Source organism: Scleropages formosus, chromosome 4, assembly GCF_900964775.1.
Source record: "Scleropages formosus chromosome 4, fSclFor1.1, whole genome shotgun sequence".
NCBI classification, from domain to species: Eukaryota; Metazoa; Chordata; class Actinopteri; order Osteoglossiformes; family Osteoglossidae; genus Scleropages; species Scleropages formosus.
In genome coordinates, this window is record NC_041809.1 from 24,147,308 (window position 1) to 24,160,702 (window position 13,395).

At 44.3% G+C, this 13,395-nt stretch overlaps 1 protein-coding gene and 1 long non-coding RNA gene across 4 annotated transcripts; one reads left to right on the top strand and one right to left on the bottom strand.

The window, feature by feature from the left end:
• Positions 1-5,258: 5,258 nt before the first annotated feature.
• Positions 5,259-10,718, bottom strand: LOC108936039 (uncharacterized). Of its 3 annotated transcripts, none has more exons than XR_003797614.1 (3): positions 10,650-10,718; positions 9,464-9,582; positions 5,259-5,453 (listed from the first exon to the last, which is right to left on the bottom strand). It is a non-coding gene; the product is annotated as an uncharacterized LOC108936039 (long non-coding RNA). The 3 variants fall into 3 exon arrangements; XR_003797613.1 differs by lacking the exon at positions 10,650-10,718 and adding an exon at positions 10,391-10,576; XR_001966250.2 differs by lacking the exon at positions 10,650-10,718 and adding an exon at positions 10,164-10,210.
• Positions 10,209-12,851, top strand: ccna1 (cyclin A1). The gene is made up of 9 exons (XM_029250800.1): positions 10,209-10,475; positions 10,611-10,829; positions 10,913-11,141; positions 11,228-11,343; positions 11,422-11,645; positions 11,743-11,947; positions 12,046-12,159; positions 12,252-12,385; positions 12,470-12,851. Exons 2-9 carry the CDS (start codon positions 10,635-10,637, stop codon positions 12,519-12,521), a joined length of 1,269 nt encoding a protein of 422 aa, XP_029106633.1. The 5' UTR covers positions 10,209-10,475; positions 10,611-10,634; the 3' UTR covers positions 12,522-12,851.
• Positions 12,852-13,395: the final 544 nt, after the last annotated feature.

Below are 13,395 nucleotides of genomic sequence, written 5' to 3' on the forward strand. Positions count from 1 at the left end.
TATTGACAGGCACAAAATGTTTCCCCATGAACCTCCTGCGAACACTCAAAAGCTTGCACGTGTGTGTATTTTACAATGGCTTTCCATTCAGAGATAAAGGCTAGGCAATCATTTGATAAGAGCTCATTATGAAAAACATCTCTGATGAAAGGCTCTAATTATTTGAAGCTGCTAGTATTTTCCTTACGCACAGCAAGGTGGATGCATTGTTCGGCGGCAAAGAAATGGCCCAGGCCAGCATTTAATTCTTTACCACACACTTTTAATATTCATTCGACCGGGATATTATAGAAATAAAATTTGGCCAGTTCTTTTCGGCGAAGTTTAAAAAGCGGTCGGCGATCTTTCGTTCACCCGTGCGGCCTCCTAACCGAAGAGCAGGTGCTGACCAGCAATTTGCATTTTTTCCAGCTTCCTAATAGCCCGCTGTCACTTAGTCCATTCTTGCTTTTCTTACTCTGACCTTTGAGTGACCGGGGAGAACAGAGGGGTCTTGTTTAAAACCTTACGTTCTGACCTGGAGGGAGTTACAGTGAAAGTAGATGTACGGAGGATCACCACCTGGGGACTAGGCAGGCTGATGCGATGCTAGCCACTTATCCTGCTCAACAGGCCACAGGTGCTCAGTTCTCAGGCGATACTGCCGAACAACCACAGCACGGTATGCCCATGCACAATAGTTTTCGATGTGGCAGATTCCAGTGCTGCTACTATAATGGGGGGGGGCACGGTGGTGCAGCAGGCTTGGCTGGGGCCTGCCATGGGGTGGGTCTGGGGTTCAAACCCCACCTGGGGTGCCTTGTGGCAGACCGGTGTCCCTCCCCAGGCCCCACGCTGCCCAGATGGGCCCCGGCTCGCCGCGACTCCGCTTGGGACAAGCGGTTGTAGCCATTGTGTGTACTCTAATAGAGCAACCATCTGAGGTGTCTCCCTTTCAGCCAAGCTTCTGACACCAAGGACTCACCCGAGTCCCTTATTGAAAACCACCTTCAAAAATACAAGAAAAGTTTAGGATGTTTATGCAATACAAATCAAGTCACGTTAATAAAACATACATTTTCAGCATAAGGGAACGCATCACAGGTTGTGTTTCCTCTGGTGTAAAAGGTGGTATATGCTGGGCTCGCTTAATGCCCGGCTTATTTTTGATCATCTAGGCACAGAGAGCAAGAGAGAGAGAAGTGCGGCTCTGCCGGGGTGCGATGGAGAGGCCACTCCTGCACGCGTTGCGGCATAACGAGTGGGCTTTCGGATGGGGTCTGACGGAAAGCTTCCGTTTTTCGTTTCAAGCCGCGGGATCTGTTTGTCCCTGCTGTCTGTCTTCTTGCACCTAGAGGAAAAGCAGCGTTCGGGAGAGAATGCTATCAGCCGGCATTAGCCGAGCTTTGCGTGCGCACGTTCCTTCAGCTCAGTTAACGGCGGCCGGAGTGTTTCCCCTTGATAACATTCAGCGTCGAGGCTCCCGTCATTTGGAGAGTCCGCAACCCTTCCAGGATGGGGAAATTTCCGATCCCAGATCTCATTTCACTTTGGCCATCAGGTCTTTAATTGGGGTCATTATTTAAAGAGTGTCAGTTCACCTGCTGCTTGCGGAGTTGATTTGTTGGTAATTGGGTGGTAACTCTTATACTCCCATCAGAAATAGATTGTACATTACAGCGTAAAATTAAGAAAATAAATCAAGTTACACAGTCATTTTGACGTATCGCAAATGGCCACGTTAGTACTTTGGAAAGGGAATCTAAATTAAATGCACTGAGACCATTGACGTCACGGAAACTTTGCGTGATTGGACGCCGCTGAAGAGGACACTGGATTTCTGTGTGAAAAATGGCTGCGTTGCCTTTGCACTTTTTTACGTGCGAAATTCGCTGTTACAGCCCAGCTGCTGAAGGCCTGTCAGCACTAATATATCAAGCTAATCGAATGGCAGAGACCCAATTCAGCTCCTCACACACAATCTACATCTGCTAAGGTCCACACACACACACGCATGGCTGGAAAATCCAGTTAGCCTCATGAGTAATCATATCTGAAGATGCCCTTACGAATGTGAGTGACCTTCATTTCGATGACGTGCCGTAACAGAAATCATGGCTGTGACTGCTGATTACTTATGAAAGTGAAGTGTAATTTGAAGTAGGTGAGGTGCTTGGCAACTCTGTACATCTAATTTCCTTCCCGTCGGTTGCGGGAAGGAGTGGAACCTACTGCGACGCTAATCAACGGTTGCAGACAAGCCAACTGTAAATGCAATCTGTTTACCGTGGTTTCCAAGTAAACTGCGCATATCCCAGTGCGGAGCTGTTGTAGGGATGGGCTCACTGTGTGCGCAGGTAGTCGCACACCTCTAGCATTGTGAGCGTACAGTCTGTGTGTTTTAGCATCCCTGAATGTGATCTTCATCATTTCATACATGAAGACGTTAAGTAATACTGCACCGACAACAGGCTGTTCTAGAAGGCAGACCTTTCATTGTTGAACCATTCCCTGGAATCTGCATGTTTCTATGGAACCCTCATGTGATGGACATTAAATTGAAAAAGGAAGGTTTTGAGCATGTGCACTGTTCCTGTTACCTTCAACAGCCCTCAGTGTGTTGGCCGTTCTTGTCGCTTGTCAGATTAGCCAAAGAAAACATTTTTGCTCCCGTTGCTTAAAACCCAAACTTTGCCCATGCATTATGCTTTCTCCTCAGCTGTCAGGTGAAACGTTCCAGAAGCACCTAAAACGTAGAAATGTCTTTGCTGGCGATCAGCAGAAGGGAGTGAGTGGATGTGGAGACTCCTTGTTGACAGCAGCGAACCAACCATCTAGAGAAGAGCATGACAGGGGATGAGGGAGTTGTGTAGGTAGAGTATTGATCTCCTTCAAATAACAAGTGATAAGTTCCATTTTCTTTCCCCTGCTCAGACTTATATGTAAATCTCCAAAATATTGCAGTCATACTATGTGGAACAGTCAACAATTTCTAAGGCTGGCTATTGTGTGACATTGCTGTGCGCGGAAGCATCACACGTCTTAGAACCTACTGAGTAGACCACAAATAAAGGATGTTTGTTCGCACCTTTGCGGTGGTGTAAAATGTGTCATGTGGTGAGAAGCACTTCGGAGAATGAAGGGCAATGGGATTGTGTGTATGTCTTTCACGTTAAATGTGATGAGAGAACATTTCACAGAACTAACCTTTGATTATATCTCAGTCTTGAGTCAAATTCATTCATTTTAGATGACACTCTCCTCCAAAGCAATTTAAAACTTTGGGATTGTGCACCAAGTTACTTACAATTTGCACAGCAGGGTATTTTTTAATAGAGCGGCTCCATTACAAGGGTAAGTACCTTTCACAAGGGTACGATAGAAAGAGCAAGGATTTGGACTCAGGGTCATTCAACTGCAAGGCATTCGTTCTAACTGATATACTACTAGTTGCCCCTTCATTATCATTCATTTTGTTTTACCTAATCATATACTGGAAAGAGAAAAAAAAAAGTATTCTAATGGAAAAACAAATTATTATTGAATATAAATATAGCAAGGGGGGGAAGGGGCAAGGGGTCATCCAGTGTTAAAGGAACTCTTAATATCCCCCCCCCCAGTATTTGTGTGCAACTCTGCTGAGTGCTGTTTATTTCAGTTTTGGTCTCCCCAATACCTGACATGTGGTTATTCCACTGCGAGTTATAAAATGTGGGAAATAATGTCTTTAGTATGATATATTTTCCAAGAAAAATTACCCAAACTTTTTGTCTTGTGTTCTCTCCCTTTGTGTAGACCTTTGGGTTTAATCCTAGTGAAGACTTTAGGGTCCATTGGAATTTTTTTTTTTTTTTTAGCGTATCTCCACATCAGAAGCAACTACACTCGCTTGTCTTTCCTGATTCACCCCATTTCCCACTTCATGGATTCATGTGACCTTAACCTCATTAATCAAAGAATCAAATCCCATTTCGCCTTCACCGCTTAATGAGTTAATAATGAATCACGTTGGAGAAATCTCTCACCAGCAACTTTAAAAGGGTTCACAACTAACAATCTTTCCCAAAAACACCAACTGTGAATTGTTGCAAAAAATGCGATAATGTTGGAAAGGATGAATACGCACGAATGTGACTCGTGTTCTGATTAAACAGAATGATGTGGAGCCATGAAAATAAAATGCTGTAATTACAGCCACAATGGTGAGAGCGTACAGGTCGCTATTATATGGTCTCTGGAGGAGTTTTATCACCTCCCGCCTCTCGCTTGGCACACAGCGTACATTTTCAGAAATCAGTAGCAACTTTTTTTTTTTTTTAATTTTTTTAAATTGTTTTCGCAAATGTGACATGAAACATGTATATTAAAATGTTTACAAAGCCCTTGTTTTAGCTGATTAACATTGGCTGCTCTTTCACTTTCTTTCAGCTATATTAACTAATGTGGCAATGAGGAAATGTAGTTCACGTTTGACAGCCAGAATAAAGAAGCTTCTCTCAGGTTTGCTACGCAGTTCATTCCAAACCAATACCTTTGCAGTTTCTTACATTTAAGCGTGCAGATATATAGTTTGTGTTATGAAACGTGTCTCTTCTCGCAACCCAGGGACCATAGTGAGTAAGGAACTGTGACCAAAAGGTTTCAGGATTAAGACTGTGGACCAGGTAAAGCTCTAGGTACTTAATCTGAATTGCTTTAGCAAAATATTAGCTGTAAAAATAATCTGCGTTCAGTGAAACCTATTATCTATGAAGGTGTCTGATATCTAGCTAAATTATAATGAAATGTGACCTCAGGGTGGTAAAAAATAACCTTACGTGTTGTGGACTATGTGCTGTGGCCTTCTAAATTAGACTTATGATTCGAGTTAAAGGCATGACGATCACTAAAGACCCCCCTCCCCACACCGAAACTGAAGGTCACTTCTGGGTCCCAGAAAACCTACCGTGTCTAAAACAGCGGACAATTGATTATCACCGCAACCTGGAGTTGTCCACCTCCCCAGAGTACTTCATTTTATACTACTAACTTGAACTGAGGGCTTCCTGACATGAGTGTTTGGGGTGATTGTAGTGATGTGCTTCTAGGGGGGTTTATGTTCATTTGGAAAACCTCAGCACAAGGTTAAAGTCGACGCCACCGATACATTTCGATGCAGTTGCATTATATTATTATTTGGAGTTATTCCACATTCATTAGCATTTTAAAGAAATCCATCTGCACACATGAATGAAAAAGAGTAACTGTAATACAAGACGCCAGAGACCAGGTGTGTGGGCTTGTGTTCTTTTATTGGTCCCGGGAGACAGACCAACAGCGCACTGGATCACAGGGAAGGAAGGGGAGAAAAGGGAGGAACTGGGAACTGGTACGACGAGGGGGGATTTTCGGGTTTGGTCGGGGCTGGGCGAGGTTGTCGTTGTCTCGTGCTCGGTGTACGTGCTCTGGGCTTCCTTCTCCGTCTCCTCTCGTCGCTGTCAGGCACAGGAATAGAAACAGGGTTCGTTATTAGGCCAAGGTGTGGCGAATCCCTCCCTTCCCCTGGCCCCTCTCCATCCGCCCCGGCGTGCCGCACTGACGTACATGTTTTCCTATCGCACGAGAAATAAAAATGAAATGGTTTCAAAAAATATGAGGAAAAATACATGAAAATGCCCTAACATCTCTGGAACTGGGCCATTAGGTGTTAAGAAATATCTCGGCCTTCAGACAACCAAGGCAGGACTTTATGAGCACGACAGCTGAAAATCTGATCGGACTGGAGAACTGTTTAAGGCAAAATAGAAATTATTTAAATCAGAGCATCCTCGTACTACACCCCTGTACTACATCGCTCTCCCCGTCTGCAGCGCATTGCAGAGCAAACCCTGGAGTTTCCACTAAGCAATCTCACCACTGCAGCCACTAGGTGGAATTTATTTCTGATTTATACAGAAGGCATCCAAAACTGGCAGCCTGAGGCAGATGTCTTAAATAAAGCTTTGGTTGCTGCCATCAGAATCGGACCGCTTTTCTCAGAACCCGTCATTCACGCCGCACAGGGAGACAGAGAGCTTATGGCGAAACATAAATGACACAAACCTCAGCTTTGGGGACGGTTTGTGAGTCAGGTCTTGGTTACCCAATTTGGGTTTAATAAAAAATCCAGGCTAACTGTGCAGGTGGTAGCCAAGGCTTTTAAAACATGTATCACATCAATGCGCACCACTCATCAGTGGTAGGCCTACGAAAAACGAACACAAATGAAAAAACAACCATAGCGCATTTTTGCTTCTGAAAATAATAATCTGAAATTACATGGGGGGTCTTAGCTCTCGCTTTAAATACATTAAAATTTGAGTAGTGGTCTCGGCCTAGTGGACTTGGCCACTGGTTTCTACCACCTTGTTCACGACCGCATCACTGTCCAAGGACACGAGAATCTCGTTTTCTGTTGACATGAAAATTAATGCCTCGGTTTTGGCTGTACCAGTTTGGAGGGAAATTGTTCCTCAATACCTGTCTGTGGCTCATTTGCAGATTTGTGTGTGTGTGTGTGTGTGTGTGTGTGTATCTGTATGTGTGTGTGTGTGTGTGTGTGTGTGTGTGAGTAGCCTGGCAACTTTCAGTCCAAATTACCGTATGTATAAATAGGAAAATCATTATAAGCAGTATAATATCGTATGTCGATTTGGAGGAAAGTGTCACCTAAATAAATGTAAATGGATACAGTATTCAGAGGTTGTAAAGAATAACCCATGGTAAATTGAGTGAAACATCTAAGTCACCAGCTTTGTTGTTTCCCTGTTTCAGTGGATTTGATTTTCCTTGAAATGAATGCAGTTTGGGGGGGGGTGGCGCAGTGGGTTGGACCAGGTCCTGCTCTCCGGTGGGTCTGGGGTTTGAATCCCGCTTGGGGTGCCTTGTGATGGACTGGTGTCCCGTCCTGGGTGTGTCCCCTCCCCCTCCAGCCTTACGCTCTGTGTTGCCGGGTTAGGCTCCGGTTCCCTGTGACCCTGTATGGGGCGAGCGGTTCAGAAAATGTGTGTGTGTGTGTGTGTGTGTGTGTGTGTGTGTGTGTGAATGGAGTTTGTTTACTTTGAGTTGTATGTCCCTTTACAGGAATGTATCCCCACTCTCCTATTTACCACTCCAGAACTGCAGAGATACACAAACACAGACCATTTATATTTAAAGGCTTTCACAAGTCATTGTAAAATGTACTGAACAGACAAGCAACAGTGTTAAATGTACTGATCTTAATCTAGACAGGGTGGAAGTCTGCGGTGTGAGTAGGGTTTTCTGGAGTGGGGTTGAGGGTCTGAAAAAATAGAAAGGTGACAAGGACTGACTTAGATTTATTTATTTAGTAGATGCTTTTCTCCAAAGCAACTTCCAGTGGATACTATGTAGTGTTATCAACTCACACACCTTATTCACCAAGGTGACTTACACTGCTAGTACTGTACAGTACTTACAATGGGTCACTCATCCATACATCACTAGAACACACACTTTCTTTGTCACTCACACACTATGGGTGAACATGAAGAGCAAGTCTTTGGACTGTGCGAGGAAACCAGAGCACCCGGAGGAAACCCACGCAGAACATGCAAACTCCACACAGACTAAGCAAGGATCGAACCCACATCCCCCGAGGTGCTATGAGACAGCAGCACTACTCGCTGTGCCACCATGCCACCTGACTTGTATATAGAGTAAAGAGTCAAGGCCCACCCATCGGGATCATGGTCAGCCTGCTGTGGAAAGCAAAAGAGTCTGGCTAATCCCTGAAACATCTTGACACACACACTATTAATATCTATCATTTTCACGGCTTACATTTCCCACGTTGCCCTTTCATTATAAATTCTCACTGTCATCATTGTCACCGAGGTCAGTGCTCCTTCCCAGAAGTTCTATATCAGTGGTCTGCTTCCACTCTCTCGCCTCTATTACATCACTGTTACTGTAAACCGTCCCTGTTTTGACTCAAGCAAAGCATGTCTGTTCTGCAGCGAGTCTGTGTCCGGGATACACATTTAAAAGGATATAAATTTTACTGACCAGAATGCTGTTTACAGCTCCTTCTTAGAGGGCAGCAGCTCCTGAATTCCGTCTGGATTTTGAACCTATAAATGCCTGGTCACAAGCTCTCATCCCAAATTACCTCACAACACAGTAACCACAAATTATAACGCAAGTCACTGTTCTCAACTCACACTTGTTATATTTTCATCAACAAGAGCACCTTTTCAGTCCCCTACAGTGAAGAAAATGACAACTGATATGTCACTCTAGGCCCAGCATACTTCATAAATGCACCCGTTGAGAGGAGTGAATATTTATGCTTTAACTCCTTTACAGTAGTAGACAACAAAGCTGTTTGCATTATGCTGGGTATCGAGGGACAATTTACTCTCTTTTGCAGCCGCTGGGACTGTAACTGTCATCTATGGGAGGAGAGGCTTCTGAAACAAAAACATTTCATTAAAGTTAATTTGAGCCACAGTCTTCAAGCTGGCACTTTCCTTCTTTTGCAGTGCCGTTATCTGATCTTTATTGTCATATTTATTTTTGCTGTATATTTAAACTTGGCAGGAAGCAGCTGCGAATGAGATTGCATGGAACCAAGAAACAGGAACTTGTCGCTTATGTTTGCACCCTGCGCTCTGTCAGCATCTGTTTCACATTTTTGTCCCAGCAAGGGCACTGCTCATCACGCTAAACTCTACTTGGAGCGTACCCGAGGAGAATGGCATTTCGCCGTGATTACCTGGTCATGAACCTAATTATTGAGAAATGTATTACACATTGCAGTGCTGTGCAAGGAAGACAAAGTATCAACAAGACAAGTAAGGTCAAACAAAAGCAGATAAGTCAGAGTTTAGGAGGTGACCCACTTTGTAGAACCCGGAGTCCTTCTCTATAACTTCAAGGAAAAGAACTGATTTAAAAAACTGACGACAGACTGTGTAACACAGGGATGTCAAACTCAATTCCTGACAGGCCACGGGGTATGCTGGATTTTGTTCCAGCTGAGCTCTTTATTAATTAACTCAACTGCTTTGATCGAAGTTCTGAATTAATCGCGACATCTAAAATCGCTTTCAACTAAATGAGAAATTTCTGTAGTTTTTAATCATGTCAAATGGACTTTATGCTAAGCATGTTAGTGTTTTCCAAAATATTTTTCTTATTTACGTCGAACATGGTTCATTATTTTGATCAATCAATGATTACTTTGTCATTCTCAACCCAGAAACAATTAAGCAGGCTGCAGTTTAAATAAATAATCTGAACTTCAGAATTAATTTTCAGTCTTTTTCAAGGTGCCACAAATAAGCCAACTAGAGGCAAAAGAACCTAGTGAAACTATGTGGCCGCCTAATAATAATGTAAATAAATCTGAAAGGAAGTCATAAAAAATAGCAAGTTGTCATGCAATCCATCCTGTTCATGGGATTCATTCAAACTCAAGCAGCTGGAACTAAAGCCACCTCACCAATGGCTCATCTGGAATGGCGTGCGACATCCCTGGGCGTGAACGTGAGCTGTGGTGCATCTTCTGATTCAGTCGAGTCAAGACTCCAAATTCTCATCGGAGTCTCCGATGGCATGATCCTGAAAGCAAAATTAAAAGTGCCATAATGCCTCATTATGCCGAAACTGGCCATCCACCATTAAACTTTACGCTAAACTGTACGTGTCCTGAACTGGAAGCTGTGTTTTTCAGTAGGCTGCATCAGAATGTAAGCAGGAACTTTAATTTCTCATAGTCAGCTGCTCAACGCGTTCAGTTAGATATAAAAAAGTGGTAGATATTATAATCATTCTGTACAGCAATCGACACAGAAATGAACCAATAATAGCAAGAACAATAATGACTTTTAATTAATTTATAATATAATATTGTATATATAATGAAATTTATAATATCATTTAGAATAAATACTGTATGTGTATGTGTATATAGCTGATGCCTCTGTTCGAGCCGGTTTCAACTTATGTTACTGTAGGTAACAATCAGGTGAGAAGCCAACCACACGTCGTGTCACGTGACCAACGCTGGACTCGAGTTAGAAACAATAATCGGGAATAAAAAAAAACGAGAATAAACAAAAGCAACAGCTCGGAGGGATGCAAATACAATCAGATCGGGTGAAGGGCACAGTAAAATGCTGCGATACAGACGGTCTGCGCACACGCTCGTCTGCGACTTGTTTTGCGCCTTGTTGTTGCGTGTGCTCGCGCCGCGGCTGGGAAAACGTTCGGTGACGTTTCACGTGCGGTCCTCGTGAAGCGGTCCGTCTGATTTAAACCAAGCATGCCCGAGTTAACAGGCCTCCGGCAGCTGAGTTCACAAAAACAGCTGGTTAAGGCAAAACGCAAGCGCCCAACGTGACCCCAAGCCAAGCTGCGCCATATATACCCGTTGGAGGAGACTCGCGCCTGGGATTCTCCGCGTGGCCTCGATCGCGCAGGAAGTTCGCGCTACTGCTCCACCGCGGTCGCAGGTTAGCATGATGCGTCCATTTCCAGTTGGAACGGACTCATAAAAAACGCATCCGTGTTATTCGGAAGCACGTGGTTTTTTTTTTTTTTTTTTTTTTTCCCTTTCTTTTTCTTTTCTCCCCTATGCTTTGTAACAGTGTCCAGCTCTGCTCGTTTGAACCATGAGTTACGGCAACCTTATTCCCGCTGCAAGCTTCGGCCAGGAGAAGGAGGCTCCGCAGGAGATCCCCGGTCCCGGATCGGAGTCGGACACGTCTCGACTGCAGGCGGCTTCAAGAGTCAATCCGCGAACGGCTCTGGGCGTCCTGACCGAGAACCTTCTGCACAACGGCCGTGCGCGTGCCACCGTTCTGCCGGTAGGTGCACTTCCCTGATCCGTACGTATCGCCTTTCACTAAACAGGTTGTGTACTTTTAATTTCTTTTTTTTTTTTTTTTAGGTTGTTCTCCACTCAAAACCCAAACCAGCTTCTGAAAATGTGTTCCCTTCGAGCCATATGATTACTGTGCCCAACAAGTTCTCCAGTCCCGGTTTGAGCATCTCTGGGGAGGACGGAACTGAGATCTCCCTGTCGGCTTCTGGCGGTATGGTGGCAGACTATCATCTCGAAGAAGACATGACCGCTTTGCGGCACAAAGACTTCCGTCTCTTCCTGGACCTCAGTTCTAGTATGGGTCAGCCTTTGTCTGGATATACAAGGTTCTTTCACCTTCTCTTCAGTACCATGTATGTGAGGCTTATTGCCTTTCCATAGGCTCCTGTAAAGACACATCCATGCAGTCCCAGCCTGATGACCCTGTGGGTTCCCATGATATCTTTGCCGTGGATGAATACTCTGAAGACATCTATATCTACTTGCGGCGGAGTGAGGTGGGTGTTTCCCAAGCTGTCTCTGTGGGTGCTGGTCTGTAAATCTGATAGCATCTCAAATGGTTTTGCTTTGATTAGGTAAAGCATAGACCCAAGCCTGGGTACATGCTGAGGCAACCAGACATCACCAACTGCATGAGGGTCATCCTAGTGGACTGGCTTGTTGAAGTTGGCCAAGAATATAATCTCTCGGCAGAGACCCTCTACTTGGCTGTAAACTACTTGGACCGCTTTCTGTCCTGTATGTCGGTCCTTAGAGGCAAGCTTCAACTTGTGGGAACTGCGGCTATGATCATTGCTGCGTAAGACTTCAAAATTTAATCTGTTTAATATTAACTTGACAGGTTTTAGTTGCCATGCCAATTTAAGTTATGATGGCTTTATTGCATATCTCTTCAGGAAATATGAAGAAATCTATCCACCAGATACGGAGGACTTCGCATACGTTACTGACAACAGTTATACAAAGAAGCAGCTTCTACAGATGGAACAGCTTTTACTCAAAGTCCTGGCCTTTGATCTGGCAGTGCCCACAGCTCACCAGTTCCTGAAGCAGTTTCTCACTGTAGAGTCTGTTTGCAGCAGAACAGAGAACCTTGCTCTGGTAATATTGGCTTGTGGAACTGCTTAGTGACTGTCCTGGTAACTAATCAACACCTCCTTTGCTCTGTATCCATGTTCAAATTGGTGCATGTCCATCAGTATTTGGCAGAACTGAGCCTGCTGGAAGTTGATCCTTTCCTGCGGTACTCGCCATCGAAGGTGGCTGCAGCAGCCTATTGCCTGGGGAACTATACCATGAACAGGATGATCTGGGTAAGGCTTGCTGCTGTTCTTGGTGACATGGTTTCTCTGGGTATTGCAGGATCTGAAACGGTCTAATCTTTCCTTCCTGCCCATATTGACAGCCTGTATCGCTGCATGACTTTACTGGCTACACTCTCGCAGAAATTGCCCCTTGTCTGAAAGATCTCTACAAGATGTACTGGAGTGCCAGCAGTAGGCCCCAACAGGCCATCCAAGAAAAGTACAAGGCTTCCAAGTAAGGTCACTTAAGAAGTTTATTGCTTGACAACTTGGAGTGTCTGCCCTCCCATCACCCATCTTTTCTGCCCCTTCCATGTAGGTATTGCAGTGTGTCCCTGGTCCCTCCACCAGCATCCATTCCCTTCCGCTGATCCTGCTGTCCTGCTTGGCACTTTCTCTCTAACACAGATCACCTATTCCATGGGTCACACATGTGAATTGTGGTGGGGAAAATGTTTTGAACCTGCTTTTTAACTTTTAATTCTATATCCTAGATGGTTTCCCTAGGTAACTATGAAGTTAATAAAAGTTTTAACTTGTTCATTGTGTGCAGAAATGCAAATGTTGCAATCACCTGAGGCTTGGCTACAAAACGATGTAGCCTGGACTTTAAATGGCACTTCTGGGTCCATACTGGCGCCCCCCCCACTGAATGCTTTAATGTGAGTTGCTTATGTATTGTAAATTTTAAATGAAACCAGTTCCTATTTCAAAACACGTGTGTTGCGTTTTTAATCACTTAAGAGCGTCTGAGGGTGATGGGAGTGGTTGGATCTAATGCTCAAACATGGTGGATCTTCATCTTATGCTTTGATGGTGAGCCTTAATTGGGTCTTGTACAGATTACCATTTCATAGCATAGAAAGGATGCAGTTTAGTCATTTAGCTGAAGCTTTTCTTCAAAGTGACTTTGAACTTTAATCTACCTGCAAGTACGTAACCATTTGTACAGATGGGTATTTTTTTTTTTTTTTAATGCTGATAAAATTGCAATACTTAAACTTCCCCTAAAGTTGTAACTTTTATTTTTGAGAGGAAAACGACTCCTGAAACGAAGTCAAGCTTCCGTTGCTTCAGATTTGGTGGGGCGGGTGACCAGAGGGTGGTTTTTTTTTCTTCCCCCCCCCCCAAATTAATGCTGTCAAAGCATAGAGATTGCCCCTAGCGCAGTCCTATACATCGACCAGCGGGCGCTTACACTCCTCTACTGAAAATGGGGAAACTCAAATAGTAGCTGAGGGCGCA